The sequence below is a fragment of the Oncorhynchus mykiss genome, chromosome 21 (assembly GCF_013265735.2).
Source record: "Oncorhynchus mykiss isolate Arlee chromosome 21, USDA_OmykA_1.1, whole genome shotgun sequence".
In the NCBI taxonomy this organism is placed as follows: Eukaryota; Metazoa; Chordata; class Actinopteri; order Salmoniformes; family Salmonidae; genus Oncorhynchus; species Oncorhynchus mykiss.
Window position 1 is genome coordinate 38,696,748 of NC_048585.1, and position 20,875 is coordinate 38,717,622.

The window sequence follows — 20,875 nt, forward strand, 5'->3', positions numbered from 1 at the left end:
CATTCTTCCTGTTTTAGACCAGACGTTAATCTCCAACACAACAAAAAGTGGGGAATCCCATATCCCTCTCTTGCTTTTTCATCCCTCTCTCTCTCGCTCTTTCCTCCTCCCTCTCTCTCTCGCTCTTTCCTCCTCCCTCTCTCTTTCTCCTGGCACCACCAATGTTTGGCACAGTTTCGTGGGCACTTGCTGTATTGTTTTCAGTTTCTGTAAGTTGTAATGTTGCCGGGGCCAGTTGCCAGGGTCCATGGAGAGGTATGGGGGCATTGACAAGTTGACGGAGGGATGGAGGGAGGAGAACAAGAGAGAAGAGGGATGGTTAGAGAATGATAGATGGAACAGACGTGGAGGTCCCAAGGTTGGCTCTATCGGAGATCATCAGTCAGGGAGAGTGGTGTGTGTGTGCACGTGCTCGTGCATCTGTGTGTATGTGTGTGAGTCTGTGTGCATGTGCGTCTGTGTAATTGAGTGTGTGTCAGTGATGGAGTAGGTTATTACAGTCTACAGGGACACTACTGCAGCAGTAATGCTCTTTACTCCGGTCTACGTCCCAAATGGAACCCTATTCCCTATGTAGTGCACTATTTTTAACCCATATGTCCCATATGGCTCTGGTCAAAGTAGTGCACTAGATATGGAGTAGGGAGCCATTTGGAACGCATACTCCACTGTCTGTAATACAACATCTGACAACACTTTAACAATATGCTGACTTCATACTACTTCTATACACATGCACATACTCTGAACTGATGCACGTGATACGAATAAGTGCCTGCTACATGGGCCTATGCTTTACTAAGGGTTTACTTAATAAGTATGCCCTATCTTGCATATTAAATATTGTCTACATAAAGCATATTCAAGAGTTTAGTGCATTACACAATTATATGGTTTGTGCCCTCTCAATACCAATATCAAGTATGATTTCAGTTCACCCACTGCAGCACCAATCACATGTTTTTTATTTCTTGTGACATCACAGGACCCGTCGGTGACCCTGAACGTTCCGCTGGGTGCCATTGGCCGGGTGGAGAAGATGGGCGGAGCCTCTAGTCGGGGGGAGAACTCATACGGGCTGGACATCACCTGCAAGGTAAGATACTTCTTCATGGCCCTGACACCCCTATTTTATACACAATGGTTCAGTCCTAGTCTGTCAGATATAATCGGAATGAAACACAATTTCATTTATTTTTAACATTGTGCTCAGAGACGTTAATTCCAGTGTTGGATCAGGAAGTTACAACATCAAGACGATAACTATTTATTTTATACTGACATTTTGTGTGTTGTGTGTGTCTCCCAACAGGACATGAGGAACCTGAGGTTTGCGCTGAAGCAAGAGGGCCACAGCAGAAGAGACATCTTCGATATACTCTTTAGATACGCCTTTCCACTATCCCACGGCCTGGTACGTACACACCTTTTTTCCTTCTACCTTTTTTTATTTAGTCTCACCTGATATTATTACCACTTTTAATAACTGTTTAACAACTATAATTGTACAAGACATGTGCTTTATTAGAGTTTGTCAGTTTGAGGTGGCCTGTTATTTCCCTTTGCACATCATTAGAGTCAAACAATCACTCACAAAGAGCAGTTTACTTAGCGAAACGCTCCCATGTTGTTTGCATGACAAATAAAACCTCAGTATTGACAAGTCAATCACATTCTCTCTCTCTCCCTCAGCTTCTGTTTGCTTACCTGAGTCAGGAGAAATATGAAGAGAATGGCTGGAGTGTCTACAAACCCATGGAAGAGTTCAGGCGGCAGGTAAGCCTCATCATTGTCTTATTAAATGTGTCATTACATTGCTATGATAAGTCTTATAGGGTTTATGTGTCTATTGGGCCAGGTCCAATGTCACAGCTTTTAACTCTGTCACTTACATGTAACTGCCAAAATAATAAAAACACTTGAGTAAATGAGGGATACGAAGTATATTGAAAGCATGTGCTTCCACACAAGTGTGGGTCCTGACTTAAAATAGCAATTAACATCACATCATGCTTAGGGTCATGTATAAAAAATATATATATATTTTGTCTACCAAGGCTATGCCCTCATTGGATAACAATGCCCCCATCCACAGGGCACAAGTGGGGTAATAAATGGTTTGATGAGCATGAAAACGATGTAAACCATATGCCATGGCCCTCTCAGTCACCAGATCTCAACCCAATTGAACACTTATGGGAGATTCTGGAGCGGCCGGCGCCTGAGACAGCATTTTCCACCACCGTCAACAAAATACCAAATGATGGAATTTCTTATGGAAGAAGGGTGTTGCATCCCTCCCAGAGTTCCAGACACTTGTAGAATCCTATGCCAATGTGCATTGAAGCTGTTCTGGCTCGTGGTGGCTAGGCTTGGGGGTGGTATCCAGATTTCTATACCTTCAAACCATGTGCCATCCCGGGATATACAGTAAATGTAAAAAAATTAAAAAGGCCCAAATGCTAACAAGTACTAAGGATTCTCATAGCAGATGCAAGGTAAATGCTAATGAGTGTATGCAAACATTTACTACTAGGAAAGAAAACCCAGCTCATAAAGTTATGCAAATGCAGTTTTCAGCATGCACAAAACAAATATTAGGCAGCAGGGATCTCAATCCAGGGGGGATCCTCTCTGTTGCTGTTACCAAGAAGCTTGATCTTGCAAGCTAACGTTAGTCACTTTGCTAACAAGTTAGAAAAACCCAGCTGGTGAGAATTTATTTGGGACATCTTAGATAGTTAACTTAATAGCTATAAAATATATAGCTGGCAAACATTAGTAGTGAATTTCATATAAGTGTAACTTAATCACCTCACTTAAGTTGTGCAGCAGGAGTGACTCACCTCACGAATCTCCCATTTTGCTCATCTTTGTAAACAAACATACACGACTGTCTCAAACAGCTGTTTTCGGAAACTAGTAACTGTAAGCTTCATAAAGTGATCTAACGACGAAATGGTAAACACAATCTGCTTTATCTATTATCTAGTGCACAAGTTGACTGCAGGTATTTGTTTAAAAAGTACTAATATTCAAAGCCAAAACAACATCACTTACCAGAATGCTAACGAAATGCTAACAAGTACTAAGGAGTCCTCATAGAGAATGCTAACAAACATTTTGTACAGTTTCTGAACTAAACTGTACAAGTATACAAGTAACTCAAAAATGCTACTCACAGTTTGCTGAACCCCCAAACAAATATTAGCCAGCAAGACTCTTGATCCATGAGGGGACTATCTACTGTTACCAAGCGAATGCATGAATTTTTTTGGAAGAAGCTAACCACTTAGCTGGATAGCTAACTAATGACTAAATTAGCAAACCAAATGCACAACTGCAAAGAATTTGGCATATTTTAGACAGTTAACTTAATAGTTATAAGATATCTAGCTGGCAAACATTTAGTTGTGAGTTCCATACTTTAATTAAATCACCAGGCGCATGCTGCACGACAGTGAGTGACTCTGGTCTCTTGTTGTGTGCTTATAAACAAACACCGCGTGACTTGGAACGTAAGCTACATAATAATGTGATAGGTGAAATGAAGAATGCAATGTTCTTTATCTCCTAATGTATTGCACAAGTTGACTGCAGGTATTTACTTAAAAAGTAGCTACAAATATTCAAATGTATTAAAAAATGTCAAGTATTTTGAACTGTATTGACGGTAATTGAAAAAGCACCCCGTGGCTTTTTCGAAATACCCCTGTATACGGTATACTGCCCAAGCCTAGTAGTTGGCCAACATCCTATTAAGACACTTTGTGTTGGTGTTACCTGTACTTAGTCTGTTTTTAAATACTGTCCTTATCCTGTCATCGGTGATGTAGTACTGTACTTCACCAATAATGCCTTCGAGTCACAACCTGCAATCTCTTCTCTGATTGGGTGTTTGTCTACCCCGGTCCCCAGGGCTTACCCACTGACAAGTGGCGTATCACGTTCATCAATGACAACTACGAGCTGTGTGACACCTACCCCACTATACTGGTGGTTCCCTTCAAAGCTACAGAGGAAGACCTGAGGAAAGTGTCTACCTTCCGGTCGAGAGGACGCATACCGGTAACTCCCCATTTCCTCATCCTATCCTCACATTCTTCCAGCCCTCTCTATTCACCTTATCACGCTTTCTTTTCTTCCATCTCTTTATCCCTCTATCATATCCCTGTGTTCTATCTCTCTTACTTCCTTCCTTACACCCAACCCCCCTCCCTCTCCCACACCCATCCATCTTCCACCTCCCCACTTACCTAACCCTCTCTCTCGCTCACTCTAACACTGCGTCTTTCTTTCTCGCCTCTCTCTAGGTCCTATCCTGGATCCACCGTGAGAACCAGGCCGTTATCTGCCGCTGCTCCCAGCCCCTGGTGGGGATGTCTGGGAAGAGGAACAAGGACGACGAGCGCTACCTGGACGTGATCCGGGAGGCCAACGGCACTGCCAAGCTCACCATCTACGACGCACGGCCCAGCGTCAACGCCGTTGCCAACAAGGTCAGGGGACAAAGGTCACAATGGGGTCAATGGATCATATAGGGACACTTCCACCCTTTTTATTTACATGTACAGAAAAGCTAGCGAGGAATCTTTTGGTATTGAGGTTTTTTTATGTGAGCTCCTACATCACAGCAAAGCTTTGCTACATACAGACAAAGAGTGATACGGTGCAATGTTCTGGAAGGAGGTGTGTTGGTGATGGTGTCTTTTAGACATCCACATAGAATGGGCTGTTGTATTCTCTTGTTGTCTACTGTAGGGCCTTGCTAGTAGTCTCCTACATTGTTTACTGGTGTCAGAATCGAGGAGGTAGAGTTTAGAAGCTAAGAGGACACAACAACTACACTGTGTGTGAGTGTGTTTGGACTCTACTGATATGAAATCTGAGGATAATCCCAAAATGTCTGACACCCAAGTGAGAGGCTTTTAACAGCTAGCTGCCCTCTGCACATTGTGCCTGCAGTGTGTGTGTGTCATAGACTGATCAAAAGCCCAAAGCATTTACTAATGGCCCTGTTTGAATACCCTCAAGTGAGGAATTGGTAACACTTTATAATAACACCTTGGAATAAGGCATTTATAATGGGTTAGTAAATAGTTTATTCATCATTTAATAAACCTTACGCCCACATTTGTAAATGTTAGTAAACAAATGTATTCACATTTATAAACAACTTTTAAAGTATGTTATGATTCCTAAGATCATTTCTAAGATTTTGAATATACAGCTCTGGAAAAAATTGAGACCACTGCAAAATGATACGTTTCTCTAGTTTTACAGGTATGTGTTTTGGTAAAAATTAACATTTTTGTTTTATTATATAAACTACTGACAACATTTCTCCCAAATTCCAAATAAAAATATTGTCATTATTTGAGGTCTGACAACACTGCATTGTTTTTGTTATTTTGACCCATTTTCTGCAAATAAATGCTCTGAATAACAATATTTTTATTTGTAATTTGGGAGAAATGTTGTCCGTAGTGTTTTGAATAAAACAAAAATGTAAATTTTACGCAAACACATACCTATAAATAGTAAAACCGAAGAAACTGATCATTTTGCAGTGGCCTCTTAATTTTTTCCAGAACTCTAGGTCCTTAAGCCAGCAGCATACCACCCTGCATACCACTGCTGGCTTGCTTCTGAAGCTAAATAATCCCCAGTTTAACGATTGGCTCATTCATCCCCCCCCAGTCCCCTATAACTATTCCCCAGGTCGTTGCTGCAAATGAAAACATGTTCTCAGTCAACTTACCTGGTAAAATAACGGATAAATAAAAAAATCACTTTAGACAAGGCCTATTTATAGTTTATAAATACTTTATAAATGTTTAGAGTGACCAGTGTAATTTCTAACAAAAAGATGGACAAGCCATTGGTAGACATTCCAGCAGTACCTGATGTTCCTTAAGTTCTCAAAAAGGCCCTTATATTTTTTTCTCAATATTCAAACAGGGCCAGTGATTTTTTTTGTCCATGAATGATGACATCACTCTCTAACCTTAACCTCTGACCTCTATTCCATCCCTATAGGCCACGGGTGGGGGTTACGAAGGAGACGACACTTATCAGAACGCTGAGCTGGTGTTTCTGGACATACACAACATCCACGTCATGAGAGAGTCACTGAAGAAGCTAAAGGACATCGTCTATCCCAACGTAGAGGAGTCACACTGGCTGTCTAGTCTGGAGTCTACACACTGGCTAGAACACATCAAGGTAGGGATGTGCACGCACCAGGGTTGGGCTCAATTCGAATTGAAGTCAGTCAATTCAGGAAGTGATTTGAATAAAAAATAAATGACTTCTCCCTTTCAGTTTATCTGGAAGTCTTTGTCAATCATTGAATTAGAATTTACATTTTGCTACCTGAATTGACTGCCTTCAATTAGAATTGAGCCCAACCCTGGCACACACACACACCTCAACACCCCTCTCCTCTAGCTGGTGTAATTGGGAGCCATCCAGGTAGCAGATAAGATCAGTGGGGGTAACAGTGTGGTGGTCCACTGTAGTGACTTTAACTCTCTTGTTCTTTCTCGCTCTCTCTTACGCTCTTACTCTCCTCCTCTCTCCAGCTCGTCCTCTCCGGAGCCATCCAGGTAGCAGATAAGATATCGGGGGGTAACTCTGTGGTGGTCCACTGTAGTGATGGGTGGGACCGGACAGCCCAGCTCACCTCTCTGGCCATGCTGATGCTGGACAGCCACTACCGCACACTCCGGGGCTTCCAGGTGAGTAAGAAGGATGGGAGAGAAGGGGAGAGGGAGGGAGGGTAGGAGCAAGAGAAAGGGTGATGAAGAGGGGGCAGCCACTACAGCACCCTCAGGGGCTTTCAGGTGAGTAGGAGGGATGGAGGGAGGAAGGGTGGGTGGAAGAGAAGGGGAAGAGGTAAGGGAAGAACAGGGGACAGCCACTATCACACACTCAATGGATTCCAGGTATGTATGTATGAATTGTTGTAATCAAATTGACGAGGCAACTAGATGTATAAATATACATTTATTAATTCATTCAGGTACTGCTGGAGAAGGAGTGGATCAGCTTCGGACACAAGTTTGCCTCTGTAAGTCAGACAAAGCCTTTTTTTTTTCTCCTCGTGGACATTTAATCACATTTATGATCAGGAAAACCAGACTCTGTGCTGTCCATGTTCAGAGTTTTCTTTCTTTCTGTATAACTCATTATTTCTAGAAACGTATGTGTGCCCTCACTCTTGCATGCATCAGTCCCAGGGCTGCAATTGTCACCCCAAGTGATGTACCAGTTGTTATACAACTTCCCTGTTGACGGCACCTATACTCTCTGCAATGTTATGACTGTGTGATTGCATAGATATCACCTCTGTCTTACAGTATGTAAATGACCAAAAAGTACAAGCTACAGTGACAGGAAGCTGATAACACGCCATATCGTTTCTCTGTTTGTGTATGTGTAGAGGATAGGACACGGGGATAAGAACCATGCAGACCAGGATAGGTCTCCTATCTTTGTACAGTTCATAGACTGTGTCTGGCAGATGACCAAACAGGTAGGTACACACACACACTCACCTGTGTTTGGCTACGACTCTATCTCAATTTGTCTTTCTCCACCTTCTCAACCATATTGGTGAGAAGGCCTAAGGTCCCTCTCGTGCCCTTCTTCTCCAATGGGTTTTGAGAAGGAAGTAAGGAGAGAGGATGCAAGGAATCAAGGAAATATTAACTGAGACAGCCATCAAGTTGTTTTCAAACCAGTCAGGCAATCAAATTTATTTATGAAGCCCTTTTTACATCAGCCGATGTCACAAAGTGCTATACAGAAACCCAGCCTAAAACCCCAAACAGCTTGCAATGCAAATGTAGAAGCACGGTGGCTAGGAAAAACGCCCTAGAACAGCAGGAACCTAGGAAGAAACCTAGAGAGGAACCAGGCTCTGAGGGGTGGCCAGTCCTCTTCTGGCTGTGCCAGGTGGAGATTATAACAGAACATGGCCAAGATGTTCAAACGTTCATAGATGACCAGCAGGGTCAAATAATAATAATCACAGTGGTTGTAGAGGGTGCAACAGGTCAGCACCTCAGGAGTAAATGTCATGTGACTTTTCATAGCCGATCATTCAGAGTTAGAAGACAGCAGGTGCGGTTGAGAGAGAGTCGAAAACAGCAGGTCTGGGACAAGGTAGCACGTCCGGTGAACAGGTCAGAGTTCCATAGCTGCAGGCAGAACCATTGAAACTGGAGCAGCAGCACGACCAGGTGGACTGGGGACAGCAAGGAGTCATCAGGCAGGTAGTCCTGAGGCATGGTCCTAGGGCTCAGGTCCTCCTAGAGAAGAGAGAAAATTAGAGGGAGCATACTTAAATTCACACAGACAGAAGACAGAAGAAATACTCCAGGTATAACAGACTGACCCTAGCCCCACGATACATAAACTATTGCAGCATAATTACTGGAGGCTGAGACAGGAGGGGTCGGGGGACACTCTGGCTCCGTCCGACTATACCCCCGGACAGGGCCAACCAGGCAGGATATATCCCCACCCAGTTTGCCCAATCACAGCCCACTAGCGGGATATCTTCAATCACCAACTTACTACCCTGAGACAAGGCCGAGTATAGCCCACAAAGATCTCCCCCACGGCACAAACCCTGGGGGGGGGGGCGCCAACCCGGACAGGAAGATCATGTCAGAGACTCAACCCACTCAAGTGACGCATCCCTTCTAGGGACGGCATGGAAGAGCACCAGTAAGCTAGTGACTCAGCCCCCGTAATAGGGTTAGAGGCAGAGAATCCCAGTGGAGAGATGGGAACCGGCAAGGCAGAGACAGCAAGGGTGGTTCGTCGCTCCAGTGCCTTTCCATTCAGTTTAACCCCCCTGGGCCAGACTACACTCAATCATAGGACCTACTGGAGAGATGAGTCTTCAATAAAGACTTAAAGGTCGAGACCGAGTCTGCGTCTCTCACATGGATAGGCAGACCATTCCATAAAAATGTATCTCTATAGGTGAAAGCCCTGCCTCTAGCTGTTTGCTTAGAAATTATAGGGACAGTAAGGAGGCTTGCGTCTTGTGACCGTAGAGTACGTGTAGGTATGTACGGCAGGACCAAATCGGAAAGATAGGTAGGAGAAATTCCATGTAATGCTTTGTAGGTTAGCAGTAAAACCTTGAAATCAGCCCTAGCCTTAACAGGAAACCAGTCTAGAGAGGCTAGCACTGGAGTAATATGATAAAAAATGTTGATTCTAGTCAAGATTCTAGCAGCCTTGTTTAGCACTAACTGAAGTTTATTTAGTGCTTTATCCGGGTAGCCAGAAAGTAGAGCATTGCAGTAGTCTAATCTAGAAGTGACAAAAGCATGGATACATTTTTCTGCATAATTTTTGGACAAAGAGTTTCAGATTTTTGCAATGTTACGTAGATGGAAAAAATCTTTCCTGGAAACCGTCTTGATATGTTCGTCAAAAGAGAAATCAGGGTCCAGAGTAACGCTGAGGTCCTTTACAGTTTTATTTGAGACGACTGTACAACCATCAAGATGAATTGTTAGATCCCACAGAAGATCTCTTTGTTTCTTGGTACCTAAAACTAGCATCTCTGTTTTGTCCGAGTTTAAAAAATAAAAAAATTGTCACCATCCACTTCCTTATGTCTGAAATGCAGGCTTCCAGGAAGGGCAATTTTGGGGCTTCACCATGTTTCATCGAAATGTACAGCTGTGTATCGTCTGCATAGCAGTGAAAGTTAGCATTATGTTTCCGAATGACATCACCAAGAGGTAAAATATATAGTGAAAACAATAGTGGGCCTAAAACGGAACCTTGCGGAACACCGAAATGTACAGTTGATTTGTCAGAGGACAGACCATACACAGAGACAAACTGTTATCTTTCCGACAGATAAGATCTAAACCAGGCGAGAACTTGTCCGTGTAGACCAATTTGGGTTTCCAATCTCTCAAAAATAATGTGGTGATCGATGGTATCAAAAGCAGCACTAAGGTCTAGGAGCACGAGGACAGATGCAGAGCCTTGGTCTGACGCCATTAAAAGGTCATTTACCACCTTCACGAGTGCAGTCTCAGTGCTATGATGGGGTCTAAAACCAGACTGAAGCGTTTCGTATACATTGTTATTCTTCAGGAAGGCAGTGAGTTGCTGTGCAACAGCTTTTTCCAAAAGATTTGAGAGGAATGGGAGAATCGATATGGTCCGATTTGTTTTTTTTCCTTCTATCTTCTGGGTCAAGGTTTGGCTTTTTCAAGAGAGGCTTTATTGCTGTCACTTTTAGTGAGTACACATCCGGTGGATAGGGAGCTGTTTATTATACTCAACATAGGAGGGCCAAGCACAGGAAGCAGCTCTTTCAGTAGTTTAGTTGGAATAGGGTTCAGGATGCAAGCTTAAAGGTTTAGAAGCCATGACTATTTTCATCAATGTGTCAAGAGATATAGTATTAACAAACTTGAGTATCTCACTTGATCCTAAGTTCTGGCAGTGTTGTGCAGACTCAGGACAACTGTGCTTTGGAGAAATACGTAGATTTAAAGAGGAGTCCGTAATTTGCTTTCTGATGATCATGTTCTTTTCGTCAAATAAGTTCATGAATTTATCACTGCTGAAGTGAAAGCCATCCAGGCGTTACATTTCTCTCTTTCTCCTTCTCCTCTCTTCTTTCCTTATTTCCCCATCAGTTCCCGACAGCGTTTGAGTTCAACGAGCGGCTCCTAATGACCATCCTGGATCACCTGTTCAGCTGTCGCTTTGGAACCTTCCTCTACAACTGTGAGAGTGCCAGGGACACCAACGTAAGTCAGACTGTTACTATCTGTTTTAACTCTCACTCACTCACTCACTCACTCACTCACCTGGGACACCAACGTAAGTTATGCTGTCACTTTCCTCATTCTCTCCTCCATCTATTTTTCTCCCTCTGTTTATCACTCTCTCTGTTCCTCTACAACTGCAAGTATCTGAGATCACAACATAATGAGTCAGAGCCCCACTTCTCTATCTTTTGGTAATTTCCTCCTTTCCAATACACCCTCTCTTCTCTCTACAATATTTCTCTCTCCCAACCCTCTCTCTTCATCTCCAACCCTTCCCTGTCTATAATATTTCTCTCTCCCTCTCTTTGTCCAACCACGCTCCCTCCCTCTCTCCATCCTGATCATGTGAAGTAGAGCAGAAGAGAGAGGGAGAAAGACGGGACGCATCACTGGTTCTGAGTTTCAAACAGACAATAACAATGCACTATGGGGGATGCAACACACATTAGTACACACTGCACTCACTCTGACACAAACAGACTGTCTGCGTAACAGCACATCTAGAAAACACAGATACCCTCTTATCTACACACACCTCTCCCTTTTCATCCCAGTGTAAACATTTGTAGATTGCACAAGGGTCTAATTATTGGTCCAGAGACTCATTGCTGTATCCGCTCTTTCTTTAGTTTGCTCTCCATCTATCTGTGGTGCCAATGGCTCAGGTAATTCAGGGTTTGATTCAAGCGTGGGCCATAAGCTAAATATATCTATTAACTGTAGGTTGCGTTGGATAAAAACGTCTGATCTTTCTCCCACTATCCCTCTCTCTCCAGGAGGGGTGGTCTAAGACGTGCTTCTGTGGTCCCTGGTCAAAAGTAGCCTATGCGGAGTCGCCAGAAAACGTTATCAGGGATGCGGTATTTTCAACCTAACAGAAGTGTGAACTCGGCTCAGGCGTCTTTCTACCCCTGCTACGTTAGGTTAGGTCAACAGTCCTCCTAACCTCAACCCTTTCTACACCCCTCGCTCTCAATTTGTGTTCTTCCCTTCCATCTCCCTCTCATGGAGGTTCGGTGTAATACGATGTCTCTGTGGTCGTTGGTGAACAGTGATACTTCCCACCTCTCTCTCTCTCTTTAACTAAAGTGTTATTCTTTTCACCAGGTGGTGCTGTCTAAGATGGTTTCTCTGTGGTCATTGATGAACCTGAACCTTCTCCCTCTTCCTCCATCCTTCTCTCTCACGCTCTCTCTAAACCAATCATTTTTCTTCTTCTCTATTTCTCTCTCTCCAGGAGGTACGGTCTAAGACAGTGTCCCTGTGGTCGTTGGTGAACAGTGACTCTACTTCCTACCTGAACCCCTTCTACACTCCTGAGTCCAGTAGGGTCCTCTACCCCGTAGCCAGCATGAGACACCTAGAGCTTTGGGTGACTTATTACATCCGCTGGAACCCACGCATACGACAACAGGTAGAGCGGGATGGGAGGATGGATGGAGAATAAATGAAAGTACTGTTACACTTTACCCTCTGTAATAAGGCTACATAACGCTGTCATAATGGCCGCTTATGACAACTGACATTACACAGTCATAACACACATTTAGTCCAGCTAATATACTGTATCGTTATCTAGACCCTGGTTCATAAGGCCAAAACTAATACTGTTATAACGATCACAACTGATGTTACAAATTTATAACATAAATGTAATAGGGAGGAGGTCAGAGACCTGACCATGTGGTGGAAGGGCAACAACCTCTCTCTCAACGTGATCAAGACAAAGGAGATGATTGTGGACTACAGGAAAAGGAAGACCGAGCACGCCTCCATTCTCATCGACGGGGTTGTAGTGGAGCAGGTTGAGAGCTTCATGTTCCTTAGCATCCACATCACCAACAAACTAACATGGTCCAAGCACACCAAGACATTCATGAAGAGGGCACGACAAAACCCATTCCCCCTCGGGAAACTGAAAAGATTTGGCGTGGGTCCTCAGATCCTCAAAAGGTTTTACAGCTGCACCATCGAGAGCATCCTGATGATCCTGAGCAGTTGCCTGGTATGGCCCGTAGACACTACAGAGGGTAGTGCGTATGGCCCGGCCCAGTACATCACCGGGGCTAAGCTTCCTGCCGTCCAGGACCTCTATACCAGGCAGTGTCAGAAGAAGGCCCTAAAAATTGTCAGACTCCAGCCACCCTATTCATAGACTGTTCTCTCTGCTACCGCACGGTAAATGGTACCGGAGCGCCAAATCTAGGTCCAACAGGCTTCTAAACAGCTTCTACCCCCAAACCATAAGACTCCTGTACAGCTAATCAAATGACCACCCAGCCTATTTGCATTGACCTCCTCCCTCTCTTCTATGCTGCTTCTACTCTCTGTTGTTATCTATGCATAGTCACTTTAATAACTCTACCTACATGTACATATTACCTCAATTGCCTTGACACAGGTGCCCCCGCACATTGACTCTGTACCGGCACCTCCTATATATTACTGCTGCTCTTTAATTATTTGTTATTCTTACCTCTTACTTTTTTTTTGTTGGTATTTTCTTGTTGTTGGTTAAGAGGTTGTAAGTAAGCATTTCACTGTAAGGTGAATAAAGGTGAATAAAAATGTATTTTATTGATTTTGATAATCCAGGTAGCTAGTGGGCTAGCTGACGTTTTGTTAGGATTTAGCCAAAACTCAGAATATACCATACTGTCAGTCAAATACACTGGACAATTAGTTGGGGGTATCTTGTGGTCAGTCTGATTGTGAAGTATCAACTCTGGGGATTGGTTGGTTTGGCAGCAGTGATGCCGTGGCGTCCTATAGGGCTTGCGGTGTGGTGTGTGTGTGTGTGTGTAAATTAAATAATAATTGTGTATGTGTGTAGAGCACCCTCTGCCTGCCCCCTCCAGTTCTTACACACACACACACACCCCTGAACACCCTTCTTACCATCTAGCTCTTTTAACCCCCCCTACCATCCTCACACACATACCCACTCTAGCCGAAACATCCCTGGCCACCCTCGGCAAGGCCTGAGTCACTGGAGTTGAAAATCCTCTTTACACAATACACACACACACACACACACACACACACACAGTCAACCATGATTCACCAAATTATATTTTGATAGAGGAAGCAAAATACTTTAAGCATATGTTCTCTTTTCGGTCTCCTCCATTTCCACTAACTGAAGTTAACTGTAAGGATTTTTTTCCTAATACTGTAAAATGAACAGCTGTACCGAAAGACTGTGTGATGGAGGAGACTGTGTGATGTGATGGACAAATTGTAGAGGAGGAACTTCTTGATGCAATTAAAGCCTTTAAGCCAGGGAAAACTCCAGGGCTGGATGGCCTACCAGTTGAGGTATATCAATTTTTATTTGATGTACTCAAATTTTAACCACTCCTACAAAAATTGTAAACTATCAGGTAGTCAGCAAGAAGGTCTGATTTCACTATTACTGAAACAGGACCCAGTTGGTAAGTATAAAGATCCAATCCATCTAAAAAACTGGAGGCCCTTTAGACTTCAGTGTTGTGATGTTAAGGATCTCTACCGATTGGTGTCCCACCCGCGGGACGGTTGAGCTAATGTGCACTAATGCGATTAGCATGAGGTTGTAAGTAAGAACATTTCCCAGGACATAGACATATCTGATATTGGCAGAAAGCTTAAATTCTTGTTACTCTAACTGCACTGTCCAATTTACTATTACAGTGCTATAACATTGAAAGAATACCATGCTATTGTTTGAGGAGAGTGCAGAGTTATGAACATAAAGTTATTAATTAACCAATTAGGCACATTTGGGCAGTCTTTAAAATATATATATATATATATATATTTTTTTTTTTTTTTTTTTTTGTAGTATCCAATTGTTAGTAGTTACTGTCTTGTCTCATCGCTACAACTCTTATACGGTCTCGGGAGAGACGAAGGTTGAGAGTCATGCGTCCTCCGAAACACAACCCAACTGCTTCTTAACACAGCGTGCATCCAACCTGGAAGCCAGCCGCACCAATGTGTCTGAGGAAACACCGTGCACCTAGCGACCCGGCCCGCCACAGGAGTCGCTAGTGCGCGATGAGACAAGGATATCCCTACCGGCCAAACCCTCCCTAACCCGGACGACACTAGGCCAATTGTGTGTCGCCCCATGGACCTCCCGGTCGCGGCCGACTGCAACAGAGCCTGTGCTCAAACCCAGAGTCTCTGGTTGCACAGCTAGACCACTGCGCCATCCGGGAGGCCTTAATTTGGGCAGTCTTGATGCTACATTTTGAACAGAAATGCAATGATTCATTGGTTCAGTCTAAAACTTTGGAAAAAAACGCTGCAAAATCTAACTTGCGCCTGGGCTGGAATAATACATGAATGCCTTTTTCTTGCATTTCAAAGATGATGGTACAAAAAATACCCCCCAAAGTTTTTTTTTTATTTTTCTTTTCTTTTACCAGATCTAATGTGTTATATTATCCTACATTAATTTCACATTTCCACCAACTTCAAAGTGTTTCCTTTCAAATGGTAACAAGAATATCCTTGCTTCAGGACCTGAAGGACCAGGCATGTAATTTCAGGAGAAAATTTAATCCAGCTCTCCAGTCAGCACTCTGTTCTATGGTAGCAAGATGTTATTTCCTATTTTTCTCAACTTTCAATTGAAATTTGTTGTAGTGAATTAATTTTCTTTCTTTAGGGATATGAATACTGAGTATGTCCACTTCACCGTCAGATAATTTTTTGGGTAAACTACACGGTAATGTAGAAGTTGTATTTTTTTAGCAATCTAATACGTAATATTGTACACTTATCGTGCAATAGTTCAGTTGTAATCCAGAGAGGTTAGAAAAATTATCTAGATCCTCTGAGACTGCAGGGATCCAGATTGCAGATTTAAGAGGAAACTTGAGTTGTCAGCATGCAATGACACCTTTGTTTTTAGTCCTTGGTTTTCTAGCCCCTCTATATAATTGTTTGATCTGATGTTAATAGCTAACATTTTGATGGCCATATTAAATAGATACGCCGACAGTGGACAACCTTGTTTTACGCCGACAGTTTATTTATTTCTGAGAAGTAGACATTATTTGTTGTTTTACTAACTAACAAACAAATAACTTGAACCCATTATATAAGAGATTCTCCAAAATTAAAATAGTCTTGGCCGTTATATATAAATTCTAGTTGTACTTTATCAAAAGCCTTTTCAGAATCTGCCATGAATACCAGTCCTGGTTTCCCAGATGTTTTATAGTATTCTATTGTTTCCAGTACTTGTCTTATATTTTCTCCAATGTATTGTCCATGTAAAAAACCTGTCTGATCAGAATGAATACTATCCGACAATACCTTTTTTAAAGAGGAACCTCACATTAATATCAATGCAGAATTGACACGAAAAAGTCTTATTGAATCTCAAGTCAGGATTGAGTCCTTTGTGTAGTAGGGTCTATTTGTGGAAAAATCTCCCTGATTTTAATTCTTTAGTCATATCCCAGTTTACCTATTTACTTATGGCCCTGCCTATTCTGAAATTTTTTTTTTTTCATTATATAAGCAACAAATATTGAACATTATTTGGAACGATAAACCAGACAAAATTAAACATGCTTATTTGTGTAATGAATATGAGTTCAGGAAGCTAAAATGATTAAATATTAAATCATTAAACCTCAATCCAGATTAGAACCTCTCACTTTCAGTTCATTGAAAATGGAACCATTTTCTAATTATTTCCCTTTCTAAAACAAGCCATACAAAGCCCGTTGCAATTCCAGTTTCATCCCCTAGAAAAGACAGAACAAATATTATGGTTAAACTCCAATATACTAATTGATCTAAAATAAAATCTTTATGGAATAAAAATAAATACAGAACTATCTTTGCTAATGATTTTGTGAACAGTAAAGTTGGAGTAATGTAATGTGCGGTTAGAGAAAACATTTCAGTGTATTTTTGTTATCTAAAATTAGAACCAACTGATAGCAACATTACCCGCAAAACTGGAGGCAAGTGGAGAAGGTAGAGAAACGTTTTTGTCTGTCCTTTGTTAAAGACTAAAATTGGCACCAAAACATGTTAATAAATAGAAAAATATAACCATTTCATTTGAGGACCAACATGTTGACAGCGGTGCCATACAGGTTGAAAAAGTAGTTGGGAAGAGATTGTTAATGTGCCGATTCCATGGCACATGATTTATCAAGTGATACTTGATACTATTAAAATTATTATACAAAATTATTGCCAACAACAGAATGTTATGGGCGTACAACCATCTCAAATCATTAGATCACTTATTCTGATATTGCACCTACATTATGTAACTAGTTTCTGGTAAGATTCATTAATGGCTTGAAAACACAACATTTACCCCAAATGAACCCTACAAATAGCACTGTTTGGAGATTTGGAAAGCCATAGTCAATCAATCTTCAATATAATAATATTTATAGGAAAAATGTTCATCCTTATCTTACAATCTGTACATACTATGCGATTTAGAAAGGTTTTGAATGTACTGTATGTGAAACAGAACAGTTAGAAAATATAGGGTACTTATTTACATAAGTATTCAGACCCTTTGCTACGAGACTCAAAATTGAGATCAGGTGCATCCTGTTTCCATTGATCATCCTTTAGATGTTTCTACAACTTGATTGGAGTCCATCTGTGGTAAATTCAATTGATTTGGAAAGGCACACACCTGTCTATATAAGGTCCCACGGTTGACAGTGCATGTCAGATCAAAAACCAAGCCATGAGGTTGAAGGAATTATCTGTAGAGCTCCGAGACAGGATTATGTCGAGGCACAGATCTGGGGAAGGGTACCAAAACATTTCTGCAGCATTGAAGGTCCCCAAGAACACAGTGGGCAACATCATTCTTAAATTGAAGAAGTTTGGAACCACAAAACTCTGCCAAACTGAGCAGTTGGGGGAGGTGGGCCTTGGTCAGGGAGGTGACCAAGAACCCGATGGTCACTCTGACAGGGCTCCAAAGTTCCTCTGTGGAGATGGGAGAACCTTCCAGAAGGACAACCATCTCTGCAGCACTCCACCAATCAGGACTTTATGGTAGAGTGAAGCCACTCCTCAGTAAAAGACACAACAGCCCGCTTGGAGTCTGCCAAAAGGCACCTAAAGGACTCTCAGTAAATGAGAAACAAGATTCTCTGGTCTGATGAAATTAAGATTGAACTCTTTGGCCTGAATGCCAAGCATTACCTCTGGAGGAAACCTGGCACCATGCCGACGGTGAAGCATGGTGGTGGCAACATCATGCTGTAGGGATGTTTTTCAGCAGCAGTGACTGAGACTAGTCAGGATTGAGGGAAATATGAATGTAGCAAAGTACAGAGAGGTTTGATTTTATTAGGATCTCTGTTAGTCCTCATTTGGACTAATATTCCAAGAGTCCTTAAACATTAAAATACAATTTATAATACAATCACATATTCACATACAGTTGAATTCTGAAGTTTACATACACCTTAGCCAAATACATTTAAACTCAGTTTTTCCACAATTACTGACATTTAATCACAGTAAGAATTCTCTGTCTTAGGTCAGTTAGGATCACCACTTTATTTTAAAAATGTGAAATGTCAGAATAATAGTAGAGAATTTTTTATTTCAGCTTTTATTTATTTCCTCACATTCCCAGTGGGTCAGAAGTTTAAATACACTCGTATTTGGTAGCATTGCCTTTAAATTGTTTAACTTGGATCAAACAATTCAGCTGTACTTCCACACGCTTCCCACATTAAGTTGGGTGAATTTTGGCCCATTCTTCCTGATAGAGCTGGTGTAACTGAGTCAGGTTTGTAGGCCTTCTTGCTCGCACATGCTTTTTCAGTTCTGTCCACAAATATTCTATGGGATTGAGGTCAGGGCTTTGGGATGGCCACTCCAATACCTCAACTTTGTTGTCCTTGAGCCATTTTGCCACAACTTTGGAAGTATGCTTGGGGTCATTGTCCATTTTGAAGACCCATTTGCAACCAAGCCTTAACTTCCTGACTTCTTGAGATGTTGCTTCAATATATCTTCAATATATCCACTTAATTTCCCATCCTCATGATGCCATCTATTTTGTAAAGTGCACCAGTCCCTCCTGCAGCAAAGCACCCCCACAACATGATGCTGCCACCCCCGTGCTTCACGGTTGGGATGATGTTCTTCGGCTTACAAGCCTCCCCCTTTTTCCTCCTAACATAAAGATGGTCATTATGGCCAAACAGTTCTCTTGTCTGTTGAAACAAATTGGACATTTCTCCAAAAGTACGATCTTTGTCCCCATGTGCAGTTGCAAACCGTAGTCTGGCTTTTTTATGGTGGTTTTGGAGCAGTGACTTCTTCCTTGCTGAGCGGCCTTTCAGGTAATGTCGATATAGGACTTGTTTTACTGTGAATATAGATACTTTTGTACCGGTTTCCTCCAGCATCTTCACAAGGTCATTTGCTGCTGTTCTGGGATTGATTTGCACTTTTTTTTTTTTTTTTTCCCCGCACCAAGGCACGTTCATCTCTAGGAGACAGAACGCGTCTCCTTCCCGAGCGGTATGACGGCTGCGTGGTCCCTTGGTGTTTATACTTGCATACTATTGTTTGTACAGATGAACATAGGTGTTTGGAAATTGCTCCCAAGGATGAACCAGACTTGTGGAGGTTTACACATTTTTTTCTGAGGTCTTGGCTGATTTATTTAGATTTTCCCATGATGTCAAGCAAAGAGGCACTGAGTTTAAAGGTAGGCCTTGAAATACATCCACAGGTACACCTCCAATTGACTCAAATGATGTCAATTAGCCTACCAGAAGCTTCTAAAGCCATGACAGCATTTTCTAGAATTTTCCAAGCTGTTTAAAGGCACAGTCAACTTAGTGTATGTAAACTTCTGGAATTGTTATACAGTGTCTGTCTGAAATCTGTCTGAAAACAATTGTTGGAAAATGACTTGCCATGCACAAAGTACATGTCCTAACCCGACTTGCCAAAACTATAGTTTGTTAACAAGACATTTGTGGAGTGGTTGAAAAAGAGTTTTAATGTCTCCAACCTAACTGTATGTAAACTTCCGACTTCAACTGTATAACACACTGTTACAAACAGACATAATACATTGACCAGATAAATACTCTTGATGAAAACATGCTCAGGACCTCGGACTGGGGAGAAGGTTCACCTTCCAACAGGACAATGACACTAAGCACACAGCCAAGACAATGCAGGAGTGGCTTTGGGACAAGTCTCTGAATGTCCTTGAGTGGCCCAGCCAGAGCCCTAACCCGATCGAACATCTCTGGAGAGACCTGAAAATAGCTGTGCAGCAACACTCCCCATCCTACCTGACAGAGCTTGAGAGGATCTGCAGAGAATAATGAAACCCCAAAGCTTGTAGCGTCCTACCCAAGAAGACTCGAGGCTGTAATCGCTGCCAAAAGTGCTTCAACAAAGTACTGAGTAAAGGGTCTGAATACTTATGTAAATGTGATTTTTCTGTGTTTATTTTTATGAATGTTCAAAAATGTCTAAAAACCTGTTTTTGCTTTGTCATCATGGGGTATTGTGTGTGGATCTGAATACTTTCCGAATATACTGTAATAGTTGACTGAAAACACTATATATAATGTATACAGTATGTCACTTGTCAAACTCACTCCACGTAGGGCCATGTTTCTGTGGGTTTTCACTCTTCTCTTGTATTAGGTTGATGAAATAAGGTTGCTAATTAGTAAAGAACTCCCCTCACCTGGTTGTCTCGGGCTTAATTATAAGGAAAAAACAAAGATCAGCAGGAATGAGTTTGACACCCCTGCTGTATGTGTTTAAGTACTATCTATACAGATGTAATGTATATCAAATAACTATATTCTTGCTATATACTGTAAAAAATGCTTTGTATGTAAAATGTGCGTAGAATGTACATGTAAAAATAAAAAATCTGTCTGTATACCTCTGTTTGTTTATATGCTGATCTTTTTGCATTGTTTGCATATCATTCAAGTCTTTTTTTCTCTCTCCCCCACACCTCCTCTCTCTACCCCCTCTCTCACTCTCCCCTCCTCATTCTGCTCCCTACTCGTTCCCCATCA

General features: G+C 42.0%; 1 protein-coding gene across 3 annotated transcripts in view; it reads left to right on the forward strand.

Annotated features, from left to right (window-relative positions):
* LOC110500343 (myotubularin) overlaps positions 1-20,875 on the forward strand; it is a 58,719-nt gene that overhangs the window by 34,664 nt on the left and 3,180 nt on the right. For all 3 annotated transcript variants that reach the window (XM_021577659.2, XM_021577658.2, XM_036957768.1), the window contains 11 exons: positions 986-1,096; positions 1,313-1,414; positions 1,693-1,776; positions 3,919-4,068; positions 4,314-4,499; positions 6,040-6,225; positions 6,585-6,740; positions 7,025-7,072; positions 7,445-7,537; positions 10,686-10,799; positions 12,058-12,234. In XM_021577659.2, the coding sequence (XP_021433334.2) occupies positions 986-1,096; positions 1,313-1,414; positions 1,693-1,776; positions 3,919-4,068; positions 4,314-4,499; positions 6,040-6,225; positions 6,585-6,740; positions 7,025-7,072; positions 7,445-7,537; positions 10,686-10,799; positions 12,058-12,234 (1,407 nt within the window). The remainder of the gene's footprint in view (positions 1-985; positions 1,097-1,312; positions 1,415-1,692; positions 1,777-3,918; positions 4,069-4,313; positions 4,500-6,039; positions 6,226-6,584; positions 6,741-7,024; positions 7,073-7,444; positions 7,538-10,685; positions 10,800-12,057; positions 12,235-20,875) is intronic.